Source organism: Tympanuchus pallidicinctus, unplaced genomic scaffold, assembly GCF_026119805.1.
Source record: "Tympanuchus pallidicinctus isolate F22 unplaced genomic scaffold, pur_lepc_1.0 scaffold62, whole genome shotgun sequence".
Classification (NCBI taxonomy): domain Eukaryota; kingdom Metazoa; phylum Chordata; class Aves; order Galliformes; family Phasianidae; genus Tympanuchus; species Tympanuchus pallidicinctus.
Window position 1 is genome coordinate 190,616 of NW_026294783.1, and position 27,812 is coordinate 218,427.

The 27,812-nt window shown below is 52.4% G+C and overlaps 1 protein-coding gene and 1 long non-coding RNA gene across 7 annotated transcripts in view; one reads left to right on the forward strand and one right to left on the reverse strand.

Annotated features, from left to right (window-relative positions):
• The window catches only part of LOC128071941 (uncharacterized), a 144,235-nt gene that overhangs the window by 107,467 nt on the left and 8,956 nt on the right, over nt 1-27,812 (forward strand). The window lies entirely within an intron of this gene.
• On the reverse strand, nt 928-27,645 carry PUF60 (poly(U) binding splicing factor 60). 5 transcript variants are annotated; one of them, XM_052665185.1, is made up of 12 exons: nt 27,497-27,645; nt 18,813-18,908; nt 17,854-17,938; nt 17,008-17,097; nt 15,929-15,979; nt 11,816-11,977; nt 11,288-11,380; nt 10,177-10,390; nt 9,590-9,780; nt 5,317-5,452; nt 4,664-4,899; nt 928-1,360 (listed from the first exon to the last, which is right to left on the reverse strand). In XM_052665185.1, the coding sequence occupies exons 1-12, from the start codon at nt 27,628-27,630 to the stop codon at nt 1,061-1,063; spliced, it is 1,788 nt and encodes a 595-aa protein (XP_052521145.1). In that variant the 5' UTR covers nt 27,631-27,645; the 3' UTR covers nt 928-1,060. The 5 variants fall into 5 exon arrangements, with proteins under 5 accessions (XP_052521145.1, XP_052521146.1, XP_052521148.1 ...); XM_052665186.1 differs by lacking the exon at nt 17,854-17,938 and having other exon boundaries at nt 27,497-27,619; XM_052665188.1 differs by lacking the exons at nt 17,854-17,938; nt 27,497-27,645 and adding an exon at nt 17,449-17,520.

Sequence of the window (27,812 nt, forward strand, 5' to 3'; positions counted from 1 at the left end):
TTAAAACAAGGTAATTTTTAGTGTCTCTAAGTTTAGAAGCAGCATGCAGCTCAACTCAGGCCGCCCTCCTGAAATTCCTTTGGGGTCCTTCTTCTGTTATTAGAATTCCTACATTATTTTTTCTTCAGCTCTGTGCTGTCTTTGCAGTTTTGCATAGTAAAGAACACAATACCCCCTTACATGCTTACAGTGTTTAGAATCGTTAACAAAAGCTAATTCTATTCCTAATTAGACAGAAAGATACCGAAATACATGCATTCAGGTTTTGAAAATACTACCAAAACTTTGGGCCCTCAAAAAAACCCAACCTGTCTTTCAGGCAAGGCACTGCTGCATGCTGCTGTGCTCCTCCTCACTGCCCTTTACACAAGGATATTGAGTAAAAGCTCCTCACGTGGTGCTTTCTTCACCCCAGCTGTGATGCTGGTGGTCTGAGCTGACACCGGTTTGGGCACAGGAAGGAAGAAGAATCAGTGTGGGTGACTGACACACCAACAGAAGCGAGCTGTAACCGTGGATCAGGGCAGACAGGATGCCAACACACCGAGAAGATGCAGCTGCTTCACTTCTGGGCTCTGCTCCACGCTGGGGCTCCCGGGAGCTGAAGCTCATCATGCAAGTCCTCAGCAAGAAGGCGCCCTCCTGGCACTGCCCCGGCTCTCCTCCATCTGGCTCACAGTATTTGAGCAGCACTGCTGTATCACTGGGACCCCCCCCCTCCTCCAGCCCAGCTATCGGCCCGTTTCTGAAGCAAACACAAACTCCAGCCCTTGAGGCACGGCGGGATCCTGAGTGCTTCTGCAGCGACCCCAGCGTGAAGCACAAAGAGCACGCAGGGCCCCTCTTCAGGCTCTGGCTCCACTCCTGCAGGCTGAGGCGGCTGCACCCGATGGGCGCTCGTCCCTTGAACACACACAAAAACACAAGTTAACTTTCTTGGTGCTTTTATCCAAACTACGAGTACATCACAGAGATCTGTGCCCACGTGGGAGCATTCTTTACACATGGCTAAAAAAACAGACAGGCAGAGGGGACAGGGGCCGAGTCCTTCCTGCAGAGTTCATGCCGACAGGTCGCTGTTATCAAACCTCTCCTGGTCGTACACCTCTGCCACCACCTTTCTGCCAGCAAACCAGCGCCCGTTCAGAGCCTGAATGGCTTTGTGAGTCTCTGAGGCCATGGAGAACTCCACGAAGATCTTGACGATGATCTCAGCATCCTCCTCTTCTCCCTGCTTCTCCTGGTAGATGATGACCCTGTTCACAGCCCCAAATTTGCCACATTCTTCCGTCACTTCTCCCTCCAGGTCATCATCAATGTCCTTGGGATCCACCATGTTGCGAAGCACCATCACAGTGGACTGGAGAGAGAAGGAACGGGACAAATTAATTAGTACACCAGATCTCCCAGTGTTACATCCTCATAAGTGTATTCCATGAAGACAACAGTGTCAACATCCCAAATCCTTAAGGAATTCTTAAGGAAAAATGTCTACCTTTTCTCCCCAGGTGTCAGAGACACGAACAAATCTCATTCACTGCCAGCTGTGTTGCAGGCTGGTCTCGCTAAGAAAGGCTGAGCCATCCTGGGTGCTTTTTAGAATCACAAAGGTTGGAAAAGACATCCGTATCACGCAGCCCAACCTCCCGCCTATCACTGCCCCCAGAACCACGTCCCCAGGATATCGAACCGTTCCTTCAACCCCTCCAGGGTCAGTGACTCCACCGCCCCCCAGTGCAGCCCAGCGCAGCTTCCTCAGCAGGAGTTTTTCCAAATCCAGCCCAAATCTGCCCTGCCTCAGCCTGAGGCCATTCCCTCTCGTCCTGTCGCTGCTACGCGGGAGCAAAGGCCGAGCCCAGCTCACCACAGCCTCCCTGAGTGCCCCGGGTCACTGCAGAGCAATAGGGGTCCCCTGAGCCTCCTCTTCTCCACGCTGCACAAATCCCATTCCCCCAGCCGCTCCCCATAGGATTTGTGCTCCAGACCCTCCCAGCTCCGCTGCCCTTCTCTGCACGCTGCAGGGCCTCGGCGTCTCGCCTGCAGTGGGGACCCAACACTGAGCACAGCACTGAGGTGCAGCCTCCCCACAGCTGAGTACAGAGGGATGAGCACCTCCCGCTCTGCTGGCTGCACTGTGCCTGGCACAAGCCGGGATGCCATCGGCCTCCTTGGCCACCCGGCACACTGCTGGCTCACGATGAGCCGAGCATCAGCCAGTGCCCCATCTCTGAAGGTGGGTAGCCTGAAGATCCCATTTTTCTTATGCTGTTGCTATCCAGTTACTTGTTTTGCTTTGATACCTTCTCCACCACTGTCACGCATTTCAACTTTCTCTTGTGTCAGAATAACACAGAAAGTTTAACCAACTGTTTTCTCCCCCGAAAACTTCAAATAACAAAATGAATCACGTAGGTTGGAAAAAACCTTCAAGATCATCAAGCCCCATCACCCCAACTCCCAGCACACAGAGCACACAACACTGCTGATGCCCGCAGCCCCTGTTCAGCACACAGTACTCATCAGGCAGCAGCTGACCAAGCCTTAGACTACAGGCATGGCAACAAATGAACCTTTCAGTGTGCCCACAACATTCTTTTCACAGAATCACAGCATCACAGAGTTGTAGGGGTTGGAAGGGAGCTGCAGAGCTCATGGAGTCCAACCCCCTGCCAAAGCCGTTCCTACAGCAGGTCGCACAGGTCGGCATCCAGGCAGGTCTGGAACATCTGCAGAGCAGGAGACTCCACCACCTCCCTGGGCAGCCTGTTCCAGTGAACAGTGGGACCATAGAGACACGTTGGGACCCATAGAGACACGTTGGGACCCATAGAGACACGTTGGGACCCATAGAGACACGTTGGGACCCATAGGGACACGTTGGGACCCATAGGGACACGTTGGGACCCATAGGGACACGTTGGGACCCACAGGGACACGTTGGGACCCACAGGGACACGTTGGGACCCATAGGGACACGTTGGGACCCATAGGGACACGTTGGGACCCATAGGGACACGTTGGGACCCATAGGGACACGTTGGGACCCATAGAGACACGTTGGGACCCATAGAGACACGTTGGGACCCACAGACTCCCCCCCTCCCTGCAGCCTGTCCCATTGCTCCTCCCCTCACTGCACAGCCGTTCCTTCGCACATTGCTGCACAACTTCCTATGCTGCAGTTTCCAGCCGTTTCCCCTTGTCCTGTCTCCACTCACCACTGAAAACAGTCTGGCCTCGCCATTCTGCCCCCCACACCTCAGATATTTACAGACCTGGATCAGGTCCCCTCTCAGTCTTCTTTTCTCCAGGCTGAACAGACCCAGTTCACTCAGCCTTTCCTCATAGCAGAGATGCCCCAGGCCCTTCACCATCTTTGTGGCCCCCTTTTGGTACATACCCCTCCGTTAAGTCCCTCTCCTACAAAACTCCTCCCTGCACCACCCACAACTGTGGGTGTTGCAAGGGAAAACCAGAGGTCTCCAGTCAAACCCAGCCCTCAGGAAGGGCCGAGCCCACGTGGCTTCTGAGCATCCACAAGAATGGAGACTGCAACACCTCTAACAGCCTCTGCACGGCTCTGTGCATCAGACCCGGCTCCACCACATGCCTTCCTCCCACCGCCTGCTCTGCCTGATGTCACAGCCTGGTGCCCACAGTGTTTTGGGATCAGTGTAAGTAAGAAACACTGGCTGCAGTTCTTTTACGCACGTCTGCCCAACTGCCTCTTCAAGTGTGCTCAACACAGCAAAATCTGAAGGGCATGTCTGGGTTGAAGAACACAAAACATCTCTGAGAATGGTGCAGTTTGAAGACTCTTCTCTGATCCTGCTAAATGCTTTTTCAAGTATGCCAAGTAAATTACTTGGGAAAGACACCTGCCAGAGAAAAGCTGCCTGTTAAATCAGAAGGTTTGGGACATCTCTAATTATTTGGTCTTTGAGAAATAAAGATCACACACGAGCAAACTCATCTGTTCTCCCTCGTGATGCCAGAGCATCATCCCTGTTCTGCATACAGAGAAGAAGCACTGTCTGTTCAGTGTCAAAGCCTGGGGAACCTGCATGCCTCAGTCATGCACAGGAACCAAGTGGTGCTCATGCTTGAGCAAGAAACCTGATGAGATCCAGCACAGCCTGTGTTCCAGACCTAACAATCTACAATTCTCCTCTGCAGGCCTTTTCTGCCATTCAAACTTGTTCTCTCTCATTTATCTTTGGTGAAATTTCATTCTACAAACACCTCATGGCTTCATTGTAAGTAGAACACTGTAGGGAAAAGGTGGACTCAGTAACCTGGAACAGGTTGCCTCTGTCACAGCGTGCCAGTCTCACTTCCTTAATCACAAGCCAAAACAAACTCCGATGGCCTTGTAATGATGCTGGGCAAACAGGGTTTAATCAGAAAGGCCTCCTAGTCAAGCCTCTCCTGGCCTGGTGAGCGGCCAGCACTCCCAGAGAAACCCAGAGAACTTCCCAAAGGCAGAAAGAGAAGATGAGCACGCAGCCTTTGTGGTCCCACACGAGCTAAGAGGAGCAACCTTACGAGTGCTGCAGGAAGCCAGTGTCACATCCAAAGCTGCAGAGCCAGCTTTGGATATTCTAGCACAAACCCAGCTGCCCAACTTGCTGACAGCAGCTCAGGGCAGCCGTGCTGCACTCACCTCCTGTTTGCGAAGCAGCTTCTGCATCACCATGTGACGGGCACTGCTGCCAGATATGCTCATGTGCTCCTGCTCACTCAGCATCTCCGGCCTCTCCGATTCCTGGAACACCTCCTCCTCTTCCTTCTCCTTCTTGACCTCCATCAGGCCCAGAGCCGGAGGACTGGCCAGGATGGGATTCACAACTCCCACCTGGGGAATGGTGACGGGAATGGGAGGGCGGGCAGGAGTAACACCTGCAAGGGAACAAATGTTGTAGCACTAAGAACTGATGTCTGGCAACATTCAGACACACATCAACTGGTGATAAGGAGGACCATAAAGCCATCTGGATAGCTTTATCTGCTCCACACCAACAACAAGCCTTAATAAGCACTCAACACATTCACATACACTTGCCCTGGAGCGAGACTGAGCGCAGGACTCTGCACGAGGTGCCATTTCACTCCCCCAGCTTCACTCAGGGCTCATGCTCTCCTGCTGCATCTATTACACACCAACATCAACTCCTGCCATGCTGCACAAATTACAGTTCTCACCAAGGACAGGCAGGGAAAAGGATTTCAGCTTTACGTTCTCTTTAATCTCCACTCCAGCTAGGGAGAAGTGCTTGTAACAGTTGCAACAAGTGGCACAAGGAGCAGCAAACGCACCTGTAATGACTCCCGGTGCCTGTGCTGCCATCACAGCCTGTGGCAACGCCCCCAGTGGCTGTGCAAGGGTCAGTGCAGGGGACACGAGCCCAGGGGTGGCCAAAGTGCCAAGAACTGCAGCTCCTGCCACTGCTTCCTGCAAGAAAAAGCAAGCGTTAATTCTGCATCGTTAAGACTTGCAAAGGGGGATCCAGCTGAGGCCGAGCCCTTGTCACACTTGATACCAGCTCTATAGAGACTGAGCACGACAGCTCTGCAGGGCTGCTAGAGAAGCAAGAACTTAGGCCATAGACAGGAACTGGAAGACATCAGACTGTGGAAGAGAATGTTTCTCCTGCAGCTCACTTTCATCCATTCCCCCTAGGAAGCTGCCAGGACACCAAGGGTTCCGGTACAAGCTCTGCAAGGTGCAGGCAATTTCAGAGGAGGAATAACATCTGCTTGCTCCACGTGCTGCTGAAGGTTTTCTTAAGAGTTAACCTTCCACCAGGTACCTTGTCTGATTCAAGGAATGGAGCAGCCAGAAGCACTGCTGCAAGCACAAGGGCAGGGCAAGAGCGAGCACGGCGTTCTGTACAAAAGCTGCACGCCTCCAGGTTGGCTCAAACCAAGCATCTCACCTCTCCAGTCACCCCCTGTCGAGTGCAACCGCAGCAACTGCAGACCAACATCCCGACTGAAGTTTCCGAACAGGAGAAAATCGCATCGTTAACTTCTGCCACCACCATTTTTACTGGTGAAGTCCTGTTGAATTTCATCCCTACCGATGATTGGAAACTTGCTTCCAACTTCCAGCCTTGATAATTCAAGAGTTTCTCAACCACCTCCTTGTGTCCACAGCTCTCTCTTACACCTTCTCGCCTTCTTTGCCTCCACGTGAACTGTGGTCTGCTGCACTTCTCAGCATTTTTCTACAGCTACTCCAGCTCCCTTCCCTATTTTCTCCCTGAATATCAGTTTCCATTTTCCTGAAGCACCGTGGGACTTCTTTCTATCTTCCATTTTCCACAGGATATATTCCCCATCTGACTGTAGATGGCCAGAACTGAAACATTTCAGTTGAACACCCGATTAAATGAGAACTCTTCCATAAGACTGTAGGAGTTCTGGGATATACCAGGCACGTTCCAGTACTTTTTGTTGCTTTCCAGGCTATCATAGCCATGATTTACTGATCTAGATCCTTCTCTTTCTTTCTCATGGAGATCCTGCAAGTTCTGACAGATCAGTGCAAACATTCTGCGGTTTTCGCCCTTAAATGTAGTATTTAATTTCTCCTTTCCATTACAGTTATACTCCACGTTAATTACGCTTCTCATCTGTGGTGTTACCAGCTAATTTAATTAGCATTCTTCTCCCAGCGTGCACAGTAAGACCAGGAACACTTCTGTGAACGGAGATCAATTAAGGAGAGCTTTGAAGCAGCTTCACCAGGAGAGCGAAGGGCGAGCAGCTCGCAGGCAGCATCATTTCCACCCCTCCTCACCCGGCTGTGCACCTCAGAACTCATTGCAGCAGCCCCACTGCTTAAGTGACAGCTGCTCTCGTGCTCATAGGTCTCCCCCAGCTCCTAACTGCTGATGTGCAGCAAGCATTCCTCCTTATCAAGTGTAACAGCACTGTTATCAAAGGAAGTTGTGTCCATTGGGCAGGGATACTGTCCTAAAACATGCAGATGTAAGAGGCAGCTGTTTCTTCCAACGTTTCTTATTCCTTGAAAGCTGGTTTTCACCCTTTCCCTACCACTGGGGTCAGAGCAGACTGCAGGTTAATCACAGAATTAGTCTTCCACTACCTCACACAGAAGTGCCACAATCCTTCATCACTCAGTAACAGCCCTGACTTGATGAGACTAATTGCAGAGGACCTGCACGCACCACGCACCGAGGGAGGACGCAATAACCCTGTCTGCACCCTGGGCCACTCTGCTGGATGCTCCTAATGAAGAGCAGGAACCCTTCAGAGAGCATTCAGCGCTGCACAGACTGTCACAATGCTGCCATCTCGGTCATTAACTGCCTTGTTTCTTCTTAAATGCTCACAGAGGTTTCTTGACTTCTGCTTCAGGGTGGGCTATTTCCACCTGACTGTCACAGCCATCTTTGCTGCTCAGAACCTCTCTATTCCTAATGCCTTTTAAGTATGGAGGTGCTTTCTTCTTCCTTGGCTTGCGTGTGAATTCCAGAGTAAAGCTGCATTTCTGACTTAGAATTTCCCTCTCACGCTTGCCATTTCTTTTGCCCTGCTGGGTTTACTGATCAGCTTCCCTGCTTTCTTGGGCTGTAGCAATACAGGTGGAGATCGTGCCCCCAAGGCAAGGAATGCAGACACAGGCACAGGGCCTACTCTGAAAGGTAATGTTCCATCAGTACCTTTCAGTCAGTCAGAAGCTTCAGTTTGAAGAAAGTCAGTTTTGAGACTCACCAGAACTGCTGCACTGACATCCAACCCTGCTGAATCCACTGCATTTCCTGCTTTCTGAACAGCTGGAAGCCACGGCTGGCCAACTGCCACTTTGCTGTGCAATCAAGGGTCCTTTCCAACAGCACTGCTCTCGTGCAACTACGACTGCTTTCAGAACTGCCTGCCCATTCACACCAATGCATTCTTTTAACTCTGCTATAACCACTTTGCTAACTGCTGACATGCCTACCCAGACAAAGAATTGTTTAAGAGCTGGATCTCAGCCTTCTCCTGGTCTGCTGTCACCAGCCTGCCTGTGTCACCCACTAGGAGAGGACGCCTTCCTGGACTTCCTTGTTCTGGCTGAGGCACCTGTAGAAGTTTCTCTTGCTGTTTTTGGCATCCCTTGCCAAGTTCAGTTCAAGCTGGGCCTTGGCTTTCCACCCTTACACAGCCTAGCAGCTTCCTCATATTCTTTCCACCACACCTGTCCTTGTTTCCACTGCCTGTACGTTTTCTTACTGCTCTTCAGTTGGACCAGCAGGTCCCACTTCAGCCATGCTGGTCTCTTGCCTCCCTTTCCTGACTTGTTACACCTGGGGACGGAGAGCTCCTGCGCCCTGAAGAAAGCCTCCTTACAGACCTGCCAGCTCTTGCCCTTACCCACCATCCTTGCCCACGAAGACAGTTTCCCAGGGTGTTGTGTTGACTCACTCCTTGAGGACCTGGAATTGAGCTTTCCTAAAGTTCAGCTTCCTGATTTTACCCTCTGGAGCGTGAACTCAACCAAAGCACAGTCACTGCAGCCCAGGCAGCTTCCAGTCCTGATGTCACCATCAGTTCATTTACAATGGTGAGCAACCGGTCCAGCTCTGCAGCCCCCTGGTTGGGAGAGGCTGTTCTCAGTGCACCCCAGGAGCCTCCTGGATTGCCTGCTGCTCTGCTTTTCCAGCAGATGCCCGGGTGATTCAAGACCCCCCCAGCAGGATGAGTGCTTGCAACTGTGATGCCTCCCACAGCTGGAGGGTTTACCGTGATGGTGGTGAGGCGCTGGAACAGGCTGCCCAGGGATGTGGTCGATGCTCCATCCCCAGGGACTTCCAAGGTGAGGCTGGATCAGGCCCTAGCAATCTGATCTAACTGTGGCGTCCTGTTCACTGCAGGGGAATTGGACTAGGCGGCCTTCAGAGGTCCTTTCCAACTCTCAGGATTCTGTGATTCCATGACTTAAAGAATTTCTTCCTAATGTCTGTCTAAATCTACGTTTCTCCTCATCCTGTCACTACGTGCCCTTATAAAAAGTCCCTCCCCAGCTTTTCTGTAGGCCCCTTCAGGTACTGGAAGGTGCTATAAAGGTCTCCTCGGAGCCTTCTCCAGGCTGAAGAGCCCCAGCTCTCTCAGCACGTCCTCATAGGGGAGGGGCTCCAGCCCTCTGGTCATCTCTGCAGCCCTCCTCTGGACCCCCCCCAACAGCTCCATCTCCTTCTTTGTTGGAGGCCCCAGAACTGGACGCGGTGCTCCAGGTGCAGTCTCACAAGAGCTGAGCAGGGGGGCAGAATCACCTCCCTTGCCCTGCTGGTCACACTCCTCTTGGTGCAGCTCAGGGTACAGATGACCCTCAGGGCTGCAAGTGCACACTGCTGGTTCAGGTTGAATCTTTCATCCACCGACGCATCCAAATCCTTCTCCTCAGATGCTCACAAGTGTCCTGGGCAAGTTTTACATGTGGAGTCCCGGAATCAGACTGACCAAGGCCAAGAGCCTCCACTCAAACTAGCGAGGACAACTGGCTGGAAGAGCACGCGTGCTTCTTTCTAGTAGGGGGGCAATAACCACCCACCTCCCTCGGTGGCTCCGGCCTGTGTCTTACCTGTGCTGTGATCTTTGCTGTCGCAGCTGCAGCAGCAACAGCTGCTGCTGGAGGCAATCCCCCTGGTGTGGCAGGCGTCAGGAGAGGCATCGGAGGAGTCACAGCTTTACCAACTCGGAGATATTGACCCCCAAGGTCAAAGAGGTTCATGGAGGAAACAGCATCTTGAGAAGACTGCGCCTTCTCATATTCTGCAATGAGAAGGAGGAATATTTAACTTCCGAATTCAACACTCTCACTGCACAGATGTGATTCGTATTTGTGAAAAACAGAAAACAAGCCAAGAACACACAAGCAAAAATGACTTGGGAGCTCCAGCAAGAAGTCCCTCGTTGCTTAGCCTGCTCAATTCAGCCCTCTGATTGCAGAGGTGTTGAGAACAGTAGATGCAGTAAGACCACTTAATCCAAGTAAATACTGAGTAAAAACATGAGACTACTCATTACATTTCTAAATACAGGTGCTTATCTGCTCCAAATTTATCTCTGTCCCACTGCTTCAAGTAATTCTTGCACTGAATTAAGATCGGCGAGGACGATCCCAGCAACTTCCTTTACCCCAGAGCGAATATCAGAGAGCCATTTTACCAATGAAACCATAGCCTTTGTGTTTCCCTGTTGTGGGATCCCTGGCTAGCGTGCAGGATTTGATCTTTCCGAAGGCCTCAAACACGCTCTTGATGTCATCATCTGACAGGTCCTGATGTACTGAAGCCACGTAGATGCGGTTGAAAGCCCGTGCCTCTTCTGCCAGTTGGTCTATGATGGGCTGTGCCTGTCCTATGTTGCTCGGCCTCCCCACCTGCAGGGAACACAGCAGGCTGTGAAGCAGTCTGAAGGGCAGCAGCACGACTTGCTGAGACACAGCAGGCAAGCACTGCAACAACCACTTCCTCTTCAAACCACACAACCCCTCACAGTGCCAGCAAGGGCAACAGCTGGCGCTCAGCTCTGGGACACAACGTGCACCACGATTCCTCAAGTGTGAACAGCCTGCACTGAGCGCCCTCCCTCCCACCACGGCTTCCCTCAATAAGCAGTTTCTTTCCCTGACCTGCAGAAAAGCAACTTCCAGGATGCAAAAACAACCCCAGAAGCAAAACGCGACGCTTTACGGTCTTCTTTTAAAGAGCCCTAAAAGCCCTTGGAAGCAGCACGCTGCAAAAACGCATCCGAGAAATGCAAGATAGAAAAAATAAGTCACAACAAAATACTGACTTTCACTCCAAAATTTCACTCTCCAAAGTTTCACCCTTTAGAGATCATCTGTTACTGCCTGAACGTATGCAGCTACAACTACTGCTCTTTTTGGTCTGTGCTGAAGGGTGGAGTGGTACTCGAAGTTCCTCACTCTGCTGAGGAACAGGAGTCTGATGCTACCACCTCTCACCCACAGCTGCACTGTACACAAAGATGCACGAAGCATCAGGGATCATCGTTGGGTTTGTCCTCGAGAAATTCTCATGGTGTGCGCGTGTGTAACGCTGCCAGCTCACAAGAACACGTTTCCTGATTTATTAGCATGCTACAGGGGTCTGGTGAGGGACCAACAGCCGCTGTGCATTGAAAATGAAGATCTGCCAGGGAAGATTTCAGATTATCTTCTACAGAACAGCTTGACAAGAAGCACTTCTAGGCAAGAAAGTCTTTATTCACAGTAAAGAGAGCTGAGAGCTTTCAGAGCACGCCTGCTACTCACCTTTATATTCCTTCCTCCCAGCATGACAGAATTCATCTGCTCCAAGGCCAGCTGTGCAGCTTCAGGCACCTCGTATTCCACAAAGGCAAACCCCTAGGACAGAAGGATGCTTGTGTTCAGCCCTGCCAGCTGCACCTTGTCTCGACACCGGTGCCAGCTGACACAGCCAAGACTTCCCATCTACCCGATTCTGACTGTTGAGGCCTGATAGGACTTCAAGGAAAAGGAATCAGAACTGAAACCTGCATGCTGAGGTGCAGATCCAAGACCACTCGTTCTGTTTTCAGAGCCTCTCAGACCTAGAGACCTAACAGACACTGCACACAGGGCTGCCAGCTGTTCAGCATCTTTTGTGCACATCTACAGAGTCCCGAGCAAACCAGGTAGAGCAGGCAGCTACGAACATTCATCTCAAGTCAGAGCACTAAAGCAGCCACCCATGGGAATAAAGGCTCCTTCTGCTCCTTGATCAATTCCGTGAGGCCTTGGAGAAAAGAAACACACGCGTCTCAAGGGCTGCTGACCAACCTTGTGCTTCATGGTAACAGAGTCCCAGGACATATCAATGCTTTTTATAGGTCCAAACGGGGCAAAGGCCTGGCGAATGGTGTCTTCTCCCAGCTCATAGTATATGGAGCCCACATAAACACGACACATGATGGCCAAGGCGCGCTGCCTCTGGGCTGCCATCTGTATTGGAAAGAAGAACTGTCTGGTTAGATCGGGGGGTGGCCACGGACGTCAGGACCTCCTCCCCTTCCTCCTTCCCTCCCAGGAGCTCTGACCCAACAGCAAGTAGCTCCTCACTGGGCTGCAGCACAGCCTGGCACACGCAGTGATAAAGAAGTATTTTCCTGCTCAATGCACAGACTGCTGGAGCGGATAAGCGGTACAGCTCACTCCCGGGGCAGTCAAATCTTTGCTGGGGTCTGCCACCGCAGGAGCCTTAACTCCAACCCCAGTGACAAGGTCTGACCCTCCCCAGCGTGATCACATCTCCAGCAACGCTTGCAGGAGGAGGAAATGACTTCATTTTAGGACGGCCTACCCCCTCCTGGCAGCAAAGGTCTCAGCTCTAGGCACTACTGCGCTCCCTCCCGCTCCCTCCCTCATGGGGCAGCAAGAGATCCAGCACTGGGCACCACCTGGTCACTCCCTCCCCCCCCATCCTCCCAGACAGCAAAGGACCTGGAATTGGGAACCTCCTCCCCACCCCCTCGAGCATCACACACCTCCTCCTCCCCCTCCACCCACCCCAGGCAGTATGAGATCCAGTACTAGGCACCACTTCCACCGCACATTGCAAAAGGAAAACAAAACAAAAGCTAAAGGAAAAACAAACAAAAAAAAAAGAAAAGAAAATAAAAAAGTTAAACGAAACTTCTTAGTTAAGTGTGTGGTGCTAGTACTTATCACTGCCTGTCGTTACTGGCTCAGATAGTGGTGCAGCCCCCCAAGGCTCCGCCCTTATCAGTTTCGGTGCAGAGAAGGTCTCTGTGCTACTTTCTCCTAAGTATGCCTGAAAACCTGTTTACAAGACAAATCCAGACATTTCTTAAAGCAGGTATCCAATCAAGCAGTATCCTTCAATTATTTTTCACCCACATTGCAATGCTAGAATGGCTAACACCAATTAACGTTATCTTAGGAAGACGCTGCCTACTAAAGTCACAGCTTTGGCCAGCACGTCCTACGAGCACGTCTTGGGACCAAGGCAGAAGGGCAGTCTCTGGAGAGGCAGCTCCCTACAACCAGCAGGACTGAGCTCCTGTGTTGGAGGTGTGCACAGGGCCGTGCTGCTGTTCTGCGTGGAACAGATGGGACAAACGTGGGGCAGGAAGGCCCACAGGCTGGAGCAGAGCAGGCAGCGTTAAGCTCGATGCCTCTCCCTTCCCAGCACCACGATTCCTGGCTCAAAGGCGGGCAGTGCTGGACATCCACGTCACCCCCACCACTGGTGGTGAAGGGGTCTGCAATCGAGGCCTGGATGAGTGAACCCTCTTTCAGAATGCTGTAACAAGCATGAGCACAATGAGCTCTGACGTGTCTGGGGACGCCACGGCTCGCATGGCAGAGCAGAAGGGCAGTGTTCCATCTTTGACAATGGTGGGACTGTAGACATGAACCGTACCTGAAGGAATTCTTCTCCCTGACCATGGGAGGAAACAAGCGGTGAAGGTTCAACTCCTACCACTGCACAAAACAGGGATGCTATAAACAGGAACGGTTCTCACCCCATACGGCCGCTCCTGAAGCGATATTAAACTTGCCTCTTGGTTGGGTTTAAGTATTTCACACAATTAAAAACCAGCCGTTTGTCAGCAGCTCTGCAGTGCTGTGGCTGGGAGGACCAGGGCACGAGCACGACAGCTGACGTGTTGTCTCCTAGCTTCTCCACCACCTTCCCAGCTTTGGTGCACGAAAGCCAGTGCCCAGCAGACCCTCAGTGCGTGCGCTGCATCCATTCATCTGTTCAGAGCCACCACCATTCCGACCCCGTGCCTGAGCAAAGTGCCTCACCACACTGACACAGACTGTGAGACAAAAGCAGGGTGCTCTCGGACAAGGCACTGCAGCCCTGCGCCAGGCAGAGGCAAACGCCACCTTCTGAAGACTGGGTTTAAAATCAACACGCTCCCTTCTTTTCAGTTCTCTGTGCAACAGTGGCAAGAAATGCGGCCTCTGCCCCCTCCCACGGCAGCGACCTTTAGGAGAGGATGCACATCTTGCACTGCTGCACGGATTCTGAAACAGGTGGGGCCACATCAGGGCTGTTACATCTGGAACGCATTGGCAAACAGGACTGACAAAGGCAGAATGTTAGACAGATATCACGGCTGCAGGCACACGCGGGTCACTGACACGGTTCAGCAGCACCAATTTGGGGGAAGGACGTAATGTACACCTGTGTGTCTGAAACTCACAGGCAGAAATGCATTGGCTTTCACTGACTACATCAAGTTGTTTTTGCTGGCCACTGATCCTCTTGCTCCATCTCCAAACGGAGCTTCAGGTACCCGCAATCCTCCTCACACGGGCACCGGTTAATCTTTGCATCAGTGTAATGTTGTGAAGTGTTTATGAAGGTGATTTTAAGGAGAAGTCAAAACATCACCTCGGAATGCTGCTTTTAAGTGCAGGAGGCGATGCAAAACCATCACCACCAGCCTCAGTTTTAACACAACAACGCCAGGAAATTGTGCTCATCTTGCTGATGCAAAATTGAAACCTCGAGCTGTAACGCTTGGAGGATTAAGTAGACAGGAAGCTTTAGTGACAGGCACTAAGATATCCCAATGGGAAGCTCAGGCTATATTTCCTTCACATAGGAAATGAGGAATCTCACCCACAGGACGTGTTGGACGCAGCCAATCTGCATTTCCTACACTCCTGAGGGGCAGCTGCTGGGCAGAGCCCAAATGCAGCGATTCAGGCTCCTGCCTCCAGGTTCTGCCCCTCCAGCAGCACTCTCTCCAAGTGCCCGCAGTCTGAGGGAAAGGATTCGTAATGCCAACTCTGCCCCTCGTGAGAAATCAGTCATTTCCTGCCACGCCGTCGCTACGTACTTTTCGTCTGCTGCCCATCTGTTAATGAACCATACAATTTAAGCAAAAATCGGTGGGCTTAAAGCTGCAAGTAAGCATCTACGTTAACTGGTAAAGGTTTCTTGGGCACAGGGGCTCAGAAACCGCCTGTGCAGAATCCACATTGAGATACCTGCTCCTGTTCCATTCCACACATCCTTCAGTTTCATCTAGGCTGCCCTGCTGACACGCTACCTCCCCCGACAGCATTACAGGAGGGGAAACGGGCAGTTTTACTTTTGGTTTACACTTTGGAGGACAGGCCACCAGATGCATTTGACTCCAAACAGAAACGTTACGTTCCAACAAGATGGAAAATACTTGCAAATGAACCTCTGCATGCAGACTGGAGCTTATGGGACACTTTCTGCAGCGGCCACTGTCCAACACATGTAGGAGAAAGGGGGGGGTGGATAATGCCAGGTAATCAGAGCCACCGAGTCCTCTGTGATGGCTCATCAAGGACGGCAGCACTAAAGAGACACAGGTGAGCTGAGCAGCTCTGCTCTTCTGCCACTTCCACCACGCTTTCGCTCGACTTGAAACATACCGTATTCCCCTAGTCTGGACATTCGTACAGTGAGGACACTCTCACACCTTGGCTACAGCACGTTCTGCGAGCCTGCAGTGCCCCAGCCTTCCCCAGCACTGCGGCTGCCAGGTTTCTGCTGCTGTCAGTTTGCTTCGTTAAGAAATTGCCCATTTTTTGAGTTACCTTGGCAGTTAGTTTTAGGTCAGGACCTCAGAACTGCAGCGTCCCTAGAAATGCAGCTCCCACAATTTCACAGGTGTGTTCAGTACTGTTCGAAATCTAAAGCTGTCTTTGCCAACTGACTCCAGGGCCCCGACTGCCCGTGTCCCAGCAGACTGCACTCAGCCCACAGGGTCTTCCTCTGGGGAGTTTACACTTTGCCTCTGCTTGCTGTGCTTGTCCATAACAGGTGGGTAAGTGGGAGGGTTGTGCTGGGTTGAATTAAGAGCATTGTATCACCGCTACATACTTCCCCATTCTAGTCCCTGACTAAGTGCCCAAGAAGAAGTGAATATGTCTATTGACCGATTGTAAAGGTGAGAGAGGATCTCCAAAGCCCATTGTCACTGCTGCCATCTGAAAGACAGTAAAGACAGAGTTCAGTCTGTTGGAGCTGAGCATACTACGGCTGTTTGTACAAACTCAAGCAGAGCGGCGCCACAGGGAACCTGTGAGAGAGGCCTCTCCTTCCTCGCCCCTCACTGCCTGGTCCCAAGGACTGTCCAGCGCTGGGACCCTGCAGATTCCAGGCCACCAGGTCAGGGTGGAGTTGTGCTGCTGCCACTGCCTCAGGAAGCAGGGTCTTCTCCCAGGGGGGACTCAAGGCAATAGTAACCTCTGCAACCACTGTCGTTGACTCACCCCCAGCATTTAAAAAGAAGCCCCTCGAACTAGAGCGGCCACTCAGAAACACGCACGGCCCTGACAGGCCGGAGCTGCCTAACGTGGCAAGCACATCCACAGTGACACTTCATTAACACATCTGAACCCCAGAACCATTATTTTGGGCTTCCCAACTGAATAGAAAGCAGTGAGACGTGTTGAGATCTCCAGCGGAAGGGAGATGTAAATGGCAGTTCAATTGCAATCCTTTCCCAGGACGAAAGCATCGCAGCCTAAATTTCAGGAGCAGCCAATGACTTCCCAGCGAGGCCGGCAGGGCACCCGGCTGAAGGGGAAGGAAGTGGGGCAGCACGTCAACAACAGAGGAGAGAGGGCACCCTCCCCTGCAGAGGGAAAGATGGTGAAAGGATACTGATCTCAGTAACCCCAGACACCACCTCACGTGTAAGCTGAGGGGGAAACCCACAGCTAATTCTTTAGCTTCTGGAGTTTTGAGAAGTGTTTGGCCAACTAACAGGAGAGAAACTCTTAACGATTTTCTCTTTGGATACGTGAAAGTTGGGGGGGCAATTTGTACTGGTGAGCAAAGGGCATTTCTTTAGAGGGCTGAAGGCAGTATACTTCGATTTCACTGTGGAAATAGAAGTGCTTGTACCTGGCTCCGGGCATGCCTCAGGGCTGTGCTCTGCTTCTAAGTGTAAAAAGAACTCCACCTTGTTGGGGAGAGTAAGACAGAAAGAGCGTCTGGGAAGGCCTCTCACCTGCAGGTTGGTTAGCTGTTGTTGCTGGTGGGCGATGGTTTGCTTCACCAGCACACTCTTGATGCTCTGCTCCATCGCATACTTCTTTGCCTACGAGGAAATACAGGCTCTGTAATCACCAGGCGATACCACAGAACACGGAACGACGTCCGACTTCACACCATCGCTCCCCAGAACCACACAACTGGCTGCCAATGGTGCTTTTTGGTGCTCCAGCCCTAAGCACTACGGCACGGTACGTTAGGCAGCAGCCAGCAGCTCGCTAACGTCTCGGTCTGCATCTCGGAGTTGCAAGCCCTGAAATACAGCATAATGCTTGAGCAGAGGGTTGGATGGACTCAATCTGCAGCAGGCGCAATGTTAGGAAAGCAGCATGCACTACACACTCAGTATTTCCCCTCTTCCTCCCTCTGCCCCTCAGATCCCACCGCAGCACCTTACCTGCTGGGATGAGGGCAGCACAGATTGCCTCCTTCAAATCCTTTCCACTCAGAACATCTGGACAAAGAGGTTCTACGGAAGGGAAAGGGGCTCCTAACGCCCGTGCCCAGGCTCTCGGCTATGCGCTACCCCTCCCTCGCCTCACTGCATCTGTCCTCTTCTGACTCGAGGGACCCACTGCTCACGCTCACTGAAATGCTCCAGCATTCCAGCTCCTAGCCTATGGACACAAAGCTGATGCCTCTTGTTTCTTTTTTTTTTTCCCCAGTCTTCTAGAACTCTGACAAGGCCCAAGCGTTACACCAGCGGTGTCAGAACGGTGCCTCTTTGTCAAAGGAAACCTAACACCCACAGACGTGCCTGTGCCCACGGGCCACACACTTTCAGCCAAAACCCCTCAGGCACCTGCTGTCCATGGCTGCACGTGTTTGGGAGGTGCAAGGGAACAGTAGGCTCTAAACCGTGGCTTTGAGACGCGTGCTTCGGTAACCTGGAAATGGACAAGGGGAGGATGTACATCTGTCAGCTACGGAGAAGCCAGAGGAAACGAGGCCGTCTCACACTGTGAGCCAAACACACACACAGGCAGCTTCAGCACAACGGGAACATTCACATGAAGCCTACCCACAGCAACGCCAGCCTCACCTCACCAGGATGCGGAAGGCGCCTACCCCACAGCTCCCACAGCCCCTGCTTTGCTTCTCTTTCTCCCCTTTTCCTCTCAGCAGCAAAGTGGGCCGCAGGTCAGCAGTAAAGCTCCCCACCAGCCGCACAAAGCGGGTCCAGGAACAGAGCCGGACTGAAGTTTCATCTACATTAGGGCTCGGGTGGGACTGCAAATTGCTGCGTGCTGCTGGGTGTCCTCACGTGGAAAGGAGGATAAGGGGACAACAGATATCGTGTGATGCTCCTTGCGTGGATGAAATGAGAGAGCTGGAGCATATCAGAATCCCACTGCTCGTGGTGCAAGGCTGCTCCTCACGGGAACTCTGTGGCGGTTACACATCGTCTCAGAATTGCAGTGTGATCTGAAGGCGTTACGATTTGGGTTTATAAAAAAACAAATTACAGCTCCTACCCCGATGGTAATTCCAGGATGTGCTCTCCAAGAATCATCTTTAAACTGCAAGCTAACCCAAGCAATCCTTGGGTGCAACGCTGAAGGTGTGAATGCACAGGGAGCACACGCATTTCCCCTGCGCGCTGCTGGCAGGTGAGCTCTGCTCTTGTAACAATAAAGGCGTGTTTCAAAACACAGCAAAAAATAGCAACTGTCAAGCAAATAAAACTAAACCAAACAGGTGAAACCAAACGAAGAAGAAGAGTGATGGAGTGCGAGACACAGCGACGTGGGGTAAACTCACCTTCTGGAGGGCCTCCTGCTGCTCGGGTGTGAGGGGGGGGAGCCCCAGTTTGGCTGCTGTGCTTTGACCATTTTCCATCTTAATGGACTCTGTACCCTAAGGAAACAGAAAAGCACTCGTGGAAAAGCTGTTCTGACAAAACCACGCAGATTTTGTATTTCCAGAATGCCAACGTGCCAGCGCTGGCTAAAAAGCCTTCCCAAACCTGCTGGTGCATCATGGAAACCTGCTCTGCAACAGGAAAGCTGAGGCCCCTTCCCACGGAGCACCATCCAACCACAAGGTGACAAACAGGTTGGCAGCTCAATCTGAACAGTTCCCCAGCCGTCACATTTGCAACAAAGAAAAATTAAATAGCTCCCAGCCTTCACTTCTACCACCTCCATCCCACCCCCTGCTCCGCCAAACATCATCGCCCGTTCTCTCCATCACTCCTCACACCGCTCTGTTACCCTCAGTTTCTCTTCTTCAATGTTCCCTCAGTTCTCCACATTAAAACACTGCTGTAGGTCCCAAGTCACACCACCACTGTTCTCATCCCTGCTACAACACACATGAGCTGCACATCCAAAGTCCCTCGCTCAACACAAGGAGCTGCTGGGCTCCTGCACTAACTTCTCACGGTATCACTGATGTATGAAATCCTTCTTTGGGTTTAAGGTGTCCTACTGCCTTCATGCCGTGTTTTATGCCAAGGTTCCTTCCTGTGAAACAGCCAACCCATTCTTTTACCACGTCAGGTAACAACAAACCTCCCTAAGGCACACATGGCTCCCTGCTAAGCACCTACCAACTCGTGTTCTTAGCACGTCCCCTGCCCTCGCAGTCCCCAGCACATCACTGCTATGCTCATCATTAAAGCCTACTGATGCGTACCTCAGTTCTGCAGTTACAGATACAGAACGTGTCAGCGGTCTCCAACAAGAGCAGTACTGGGGAAAAGGAAAAGAAAAAGAAATAAACCCGCTCAGGTTCAGTCAGTACAACAAGAGCAGCTCTCCTGGCACAGCAACAAAGCCATCCCACAGGAACAAACAACAGTTTGGATGGAAGTAACCAGCAGCTTAGCAGCAGTGCTGCCGTTCCTTCTGCTCACCTGGTCCCATCCATTCAAACCCAGCACTGACTGACAGAGAAGAGTTTTCCCCTGCAGGCACAAACGCTTCTGACACACCGGGGTCCTCCCCACAGGAAGGATCTCACTGATGCATCGAGTGAGCAGAGACCAGCAAAGAGCTGCTTCTTGGGATCACCTGACGCCTCGCTCTGCCAAAAGCAAAAGATCCACGCCGCATCTGCACGCAAACTCTGCACTTCACTGCGTTCTCTTTATGCCACCACAAGCAGAGCAGTGATAGCAGGCTGCTGCTGCAGCTCCCTGTGAGATGCAGGGCTGTGTTACAGCCAGCACCAGCACGGGGGCTCAGGCACAGCACACACTCGTCCCCCTAAGGAGCCACACGCACTGCGAGAACGTTCCAACACTTAACCAGCCAAATTCCTTCCATGGCAGTGATGGACACCACCTCAACACCAATGCAGCTCCAGTACCTTTGTGTTACTCTCAATCCAGGCTAATGATTTGATTTTTAAATTGCCGTGGAAATAACAGAGGTTGCCAAGTTCAAGAGGTGAACAGCAGAGAGAAGGCAAATGCCACATATCTGTGTTCTCAGCAGACACCCTGAGGTACAGAGCCAACACAGCCATCCTCGAGCCCTCCACTGAGAAAGGTGGAAGAAAGGCCTCTCGGCTCAGGGCCTCCTCTGCATCCTGCTCACCTACAGAACCGCCAACTCCACCTGCGCCCAGAGCAGCTCAGACGCAGCAATCCTTAACACCAGTGCCACCAAGTGCCTCCCCTGAGGGCTGGCACCCCCAGCTGCACCCCAAGGCCCACTGCTCCATTCACAGCCAGCACAGAGCTCTGCACCAACACCTGGGGCTGCCCCAGGACTGCAGCTCCCTTCTCCGGAGGCAGCGATGCCACCCGTCCTCCCACCAGCAGACCTGGGGGAAAGCACTGCTAATTGGTGCTTAGCCAGCTCATTCACCAACTTCTTGTTTCTCAACCTGGGCACAAAGCGGGGTGGCATTCCTTCTAAGACAGACTTCTAGAAGTGTCTGTGCCCCGTGCCTGTCGGTGTTTAGAACACATCTGGAAAATGCCCTCAGTGATGCTCCGACTTCAGGCTGGTCCTGAGGCAGCCTCACAGCCAGACCCACCCCTGCTGTAGGCCTCACTATGGGGACCACTCCAGCCTAGCTGACAGAGCACCCTGCTGGACTGGGGATTCCTTACCACGAGGTAAACGGTGCTCATCTTCCCAACAGAATCCTGCTCACTCCTTGTGCAGACCTGCTCTGACTTCCATTCACACAGACACACCGCACCATGGCAGAAGCTGCTTTCCTGCAGACTCAGAGGAAGGAGTGAGAACGGATCACAGCACCGCAGCATCACAGCTGCAGCCATCCATCCCACACCAGGACTGCACCCCGGGCCTGAAGCCACACACCTGCCCTGCTCTGCTGCTCCTGTCAGCTCCGCCTGCATCATTCCTGAAAGCAGAACTCAGCTCCCCTCCCAACCCAACTGAGAATTCCAGAATGGACAAATATCCCCACCTGCCTGGCAGCAGAGAGGTACCAGGCTGAATGGACCTCCCTCCGCATGCAAAGTGCTACCAGTGTAAAAATTACCACGGAGCAAACCTCAGATAGGGACACAAAGCATGAACGTAAGCCATTCACCCACAGAGCAGCCACTTCACCCACTGAAAGGTTCCTCCCAGTTCAGCCACAAGTGTCAGAGTACCACTGCACGCTGCCTGCATGCTGCCTCCCAGCAGGGCAGCAAGCTGCACACCAGGACAGCCAACAGAGCTGCAGGGCGAGCTCAGTGACATCCAGAGATGCCCTAGGTCATCCACAGCCTGCTGCACAGCAGATCCTGACTGTGTCTCAGCCTCGAGCTCATCCTAAGGGAGTTGTGAGCATTTTCTGGTATAACAGACATCAAGCAGACGTGAAATAAACTCTCCTAATGTAAAAACCCTCTGCACGAACACCAGAACACAACATTCTGGAGTTGCAGTTGCTTCGCTGGACTGCATGGACTGCAGTTCACAACACCATGAAATAACACACAGAGACCTGGGGTGAATCAAAAAGAGCAAAAAGAAAAGCTGATGCACAAATAAGAACAGCGGCAGTTGGAACCACTAAGGAGCACACGGCTGATCAGCAGGAAGCACTGCAGGGCCCACACTACAACTGAGAACAGGAAGCAATCAGCAAAGCCATACGGCAACGGCGATCTGTGCAGGGCAGGAAGGCTTCGCCGTCTCCAGGATTCATTGCGACCACGGAACACTGAAAAAAAGCCAATGTGCTTCCCAAGCGTGTGAGGGTAACAACAGCACCAGGAAAAGCCTCGGCACGATGCAGGTGGAGCTGTCAGGCAGCAGGGGGACAGCAGCTCTGGGAAAGCAGGCTGTGCTTCACACCGCAACCCCTGCAAACTGCCTCATCCAACAGCAGAGAGCAACAGGAACGTGTGTCACACTGCCAGCAGGAGGGAGAACGCGAGCTGCCTTCACACAGAGAGAAACACAGAGTACACCTGGTGCTACGGATGCTGCTTCTGAGCGCCGTGAGGCCTTTGACTGGTTTGAACTCCAAGAGTTCAGGCGCATCTCCTGGAAATCTACTCCAGGGCTCAGAACCTCCCTGGAGTACAAACACACACAAGAGAAAACAAAAACAGAGGCTCATTTATTTTAGGAACCGTAGCAAGTGAGCGACACAGGAGATGAAATAAGGTAGGAGTGGAAAAAGGACTGATGATACTTGAGGAGTAAATCGGCAACAAGAAGCTTCACTAAAAGTACTTTGTTATAGAAGTAGTTATTCCTCGCTCTGCTCACATCAGCGGCTGGAGGGCTGTGCTCATCACGGCCTGCTCACATCGCACAGCCCCGCAGCAGTGAGGCTGCAGAGCCAGCAGCCCAAGGCTGTGACAAAGGCAGTGCTTTCATGTGCACGACAGATTTAACTCCCAGAAAAGACCTCAACGTGCACAAGAACCACCACCTGAGCTCAACCACCACCACCTCGGCTCAACAGCCACCACCACCTGAGCTCAACCACCACCACCTCGGCTCAACCGCCACCACCACCTCGGCTCAACCACCACCACCTCGGCTCAACCACCACCACCTCGGCTCAACAGCCACCACCTCAGCTTCTGGCTCGCAGCTGCAACTCAAACTCTGCAAGCCCTTGTGTGCATGGCGCCCTTTTACTGCTCCTCACCCCAAATTGCTGCTACCAGGATGGGAGCTCAGCAGCACCCGTCGGCGCCACGGCAGGGAGTGCAACGAACGTGCTGCAAAACACAAAGTGTGCAGCACATGCAAGGTCCTTCCATCAGCACTGCCAGGTGTGCTACACACAGAGCAGGCAGGCATTTAAACGTCCCCAGACATCCTGTGCCCAAAGCGCTTCAGTAACCACATGTTTGTGTGAGCAACATTTGTTTCATTGAAGCAAAGAAGGAAATTCTACAGCATGCTTCAGTGATGCTATCTGGCAGCATACTCAGTTCTCCTGGAGCTCCAAACTCAACACAAGTCCAACTTCTGCAAACGCAGTCCTCAAAACACACACACACAGGAACCACGATCCCCTGACACATTTCTCACCATGCTTTGTAAACGACTCCCAGCTGCACCAGAACTGAGCCATTAAAACCAACACTGTTCTGGGTGTTACCTTCACACGCAGTAAGCACTGCCCTCCTGACCACCATCAGGGCAGCTGGAGGTTGGATGTCAGGGGAAGTTCTGTGCTGTGAGAGTGGTGAGGGGCTGAACAGCTGCCCAGAGAGGCTGTGATGCCCCATCCATCCCTGGAGGTGTTCAAGGCCAGGTTGGATGGGGCCCTGGGCAGCCTGGGCTGCTGTGAAACGGGGAGGTTGGTGGCCCTGCTGTGGTGGGGGTTGGAGCTTCATCATCCTTGGGGTCCCTTCCAACCCAGTCATTGTGTGACTCTGTGATCTCAGCCCCTTGGCTGCGACTGCCCAATGGAGCGTCAGTGTGCCAGCCACGAAGCACAGCAGCTGGGAGGACAAGGCCCAGAGCTGGCTGCACGGCAGCATGCTGGGGCACCCAGAGGTACTGCACTAAGGCAGCATTTGCAATGAAATGACATCAAGAGCCAACAGTCCAAGCTGCAACGTGCAACATTCCCACAGCACTGCTCTCGCAGCACAGGTCTGCATGGTGCAGGTGCACCTGCTGCTGTCCAGGCCCTAAAGAACAGCTGAGAAGGGCTCAGCGTTGGGCACTCAAACACTGCTCAGCCTGACTGACACGTGGGCCGTGGCAAGAAAGGAAGAGATGCCAATTCAGACACCATGCCACGTGAAACACTGCGTCACCTGTCTGCCTGTCCTGCAAGCAGAGACACACGGCCTACAGTAACAGCAGGGATGAAGGGATCCAAAAGAAGTGCTGAGAAGTAAATGCAGATGGAGGAGAAGAAACAGCAGAGCTGCCCCAGGTAAATAACAGAAACACTGTGGGTAAGGAAACGTCCTGACAGAGCTTTGGTGCCAGCTGACTGCGTGTGGCATCAGAAGGTTAGAGCTGGAAGATCAGCTCAGTACAAAGCCAGCGTCTACGTGAAGTTCAGGTGTGGGAAATGAGGGTCCATTTTCTCAGTGACACAGAGATCAGGGAAAGAGCAAGCTGGGGAAGGAGGGATGGAAGAAGCCAAACGAAAAGAGATTTGTCTGCTGAAACGACATGATGTTTACATAAAAAGCATTCAACAATGTGAACTGAATGCCTGGTAAATCTGTGGCACCAGATAAGCACGCAATGAACATGAAAGCGATCCGACATTGTGCAGCTTTCACAGGATTTATAACACCCAATTCAATCTCCTTAAAAGATGTGTTGCTTTTGACAAAGGAACATCCTCCCCTTTCCATTTTTTACTGTTTTCCCAACTAACTGCTTCCAGTACAACAGCAGAGCCCATGCTCTGAAAGTCCCCACTCAGAAAGTAAGCTGGGAACAAAACCTGTGCTTGCAAAACCCCAGAGCTCCATTTGTTTGTCTTCACTGAACTTATTTTTCCTTCACCCTCCAGCCTTTCCAGCCAGCCACCAAATCTCAATTGGCCCTGAGCAGAAAAGCACTGCAGCTGCACTGAGAGAAGCAGTTTGTGCAGCAGCACTGGCCTGAGCCCAGGCACATCAGAGCAGCCTCCCTGCCAGCACAGAGGGGAGACCTGAAGCAGCCAGGGGCACCAACACCAAACTCGGAAGGAAAGGTGCCACTGATCACACAGCACGACTGACGGCTGGGATGTTCAACTCAGTCTGGATCTTAAGGACTAGAAACAAGTGTGGGTCAGTACAGACACGCAGTGCCTCCAAGCCCAGTGAATTAACACCGTGCTGGATGGTCGATCCAGCTGGTTCCCAATAAGATCAGAACAAAACTCACACAAAAACCACACAGACCATTAAAAATCCCTTCATGCCACATCCACATCTCTGAGAGCTGCGTGGAACGGGCCTCCATCACCCCCGTGGGCAGCCTGCTGCAACTCCCGAGCGCTCTGTTTGTGAAGCAGTCACAAACCCAAAGCACGGGCGCCGTTCCTCATCTCCCATCCCCATCACCAGCTCAGGTGTCCCTTCAGCCCCAGGACTGCTGCTGCCAATTTCTGGCGTTCACCCACACATCAATGCTGCCTCCCAGCTGCTGCTGCCACGGACAGCCATTAGAGGAACCTACACTGAATTGAATGTCATAGAGCCAAAGTTAACTCTCAGTGTTACAAGAGTAACACCAGGATCATTAAGGCCGGCTTGGGCTCCACGCAGTGCTTTGTCTGCGACAGGATTACAGCCCTCTGAGTGGGAACTGACGCTGCGAGCTAACAGACTTCAGCTTGAATGCTCAGGGTTACAAGGCAACGAAACAGAAATAATGCAACTCCTCATGCTTACTGCGTGCTGCTCCCAAGAAGAGTCAATCCAAGCACCAAATCTGAAGGCAAGCGACCCAGGAGTTGATTTCACAGTGTGAAATCTTACTACTGCAGGTAATATAAATAGGTAACGCGTACCTACATAGAATCTCTGAAACAATTCCATTGCTTTTCTGTCTGTGTTGTAAGGTAATTTCCAGAATGGAACTGTGGCTCTGACAGCCTGACTGCAGCCACCCCACCACTGCACTGCATGCAGCAGAACCAGATGGAGGCTTGCTGTTTTAAAGCTGCCACGTTACTTTCCCATTGAAAAGGTATATGCTGCTATTTTAAAACATCCAGGGACCAAAACATGGAGGGACAGCAGAGCAATTGGCTGAAACAACATGCTGGGAGACAAAGGACAGCCACTGCCTCAGCTCTGAGGGAGAACTAACGTTTCACTCTTGTATTTCCTGAGCAACGCAACATTCCTTTCATTCTTCATCACCTTAGGAATCAAATTTAGCATTACATGCTTAAAGCCTGAATGCTCATCCCCAGAATTAATTTGGCTAATTGCCTAACCTAACGAAGACCTCATTAAACAAGACAAGAATCAAACTGTGAGTTATTTGTATTTAGTCCTGATTCTGAGCGCCAACATTCACGAAGTCAAACAAGGAGGGCTCTAAGAAACACCTCCTTCATAGTACAAAGGCAGACCCTTGTGTGGGCTCAAGGCTAACAGCTTTAGAATCAGTTCTGTTCACAACAAAAATCCAACGTTTTAAAGAAAACGACGGCGGGGTGAGGAAGTAGAAAGCACAAAAACATTGCGAAGCATCCCGCTGTGTCACTCCAGTGGTCCAGGCAAAGCTGTGAGCATCAGATGGTGTCTGGGGGGCACAGCACCACGGCCACCCCTTGGGTAGCTCCCCAGCATCCAGTTTTCACACCACAGGTTCCCCCAGCGGTGCGACACAGCAGAGGTTTCATGTTTCCATTTCACACAATTCCATTTACAATTCTGTATTTTGCAAAAAACAAAAACAAATCAGTCCAAGAAAGGCTGAATGGCACCTGAACAAAGCATTTAACTTCCAAAATTTGAGATTTCACTCACATAGGAAACAAACAAGCCTCTGAAGCGAGACTTCTGGTTTCACACCGCATCAGCGGTCTTTCCTTGAGAAGAAATCTACTGAACCTTCCAAAAACACGACGGACTCCCACAGTGACCGGCAGGACTGGGATCCCTTCGCGAGCAGATAACGTGGCAGCAAACACAAAAACACTGACGCCTCAGCGCACGGAGCCCCTCCATCAGAGCTAAAGCCAACAGCCCAACCTCGGAGCCGTACGCTACGAGGCCTCAGGGCGGAAAATATCCTAAAATACGCTAAAATCCTCTTATGACAACGGCGAGAACTTAATTCCCCAACGAACCTCGAGCACCGGCAGCGACGTGCCGGCCTGCAGAGCCGCAGCCCCGGCCGGCAGCGCCAGAACAGGCCGCAGCCCCGGCCCGATCCAGCGCGGGGCGAGCAGAGAGCCCCGAGCAGCAGCCGGGCCTCGGAGAGCCGCAGGACGACCCGAAGGAAGCCGAGCCGAGAAGGGCCGAGGCGAGGAGAGCCGCCCGCCCGATCCGGCCCGGGTCGCACGGAGCAGAGCCGGCGTGGGCTGCGACTCACCAAGGAGATGGTCGTTGTGGCCGCCATCTTGTCCACCCCGTCGGCGATCGGCACGAAACTCTCGCGAGAACCTTCAGGAGCGCGCAGAGGGGTAACTCTCGCGAGAGGTCCTGTAGAAAGACTTGGGAGAACATCTCGCGAGAATGTGGGTGAGAGCGGGCGGGACGACAGAGTTGGCGCCAGCCTCGCTCTGCTTCCGCTTCCGCTGCCACCCACCCGTCGCAGAGCGCCCCCTGCGCGTTGGGCGGAGCGCTGAGCCCGCGCTGTGTGTTGGGGGCGTGCGATGGGTGCTGATGCGCGACATGGAGCGGCTGCA

What these genes read in the sequence shown, in the direction of transcription:
- PUF60 (XM_052665185.1), bottom strand. Translation starts at nt 27,630, where the DNA reads ATGTTCTCCCAAGTCTTTCTACAGGACCTCTCGCGAGAGTTACCCCTC. An exon ending in AACAGCTAACCAACCTGCAG is followed by an intron (nt 15,980 to 17,007) that starts GTGAGAGGCCTT and finishes ACTGTCTTTCAG; the next exon opens with ATGGCAGCAGTGACAATGGG. An exon ending in TGGGAGGAAGGAATATAAAG is followed by an intron (nt 10,391 to 11,287) that starts GTGAGTAGCAGG and finishes TGTTCCCTGCAG; the next exon opens with GTGGGGAGGCCGAGCAACAT.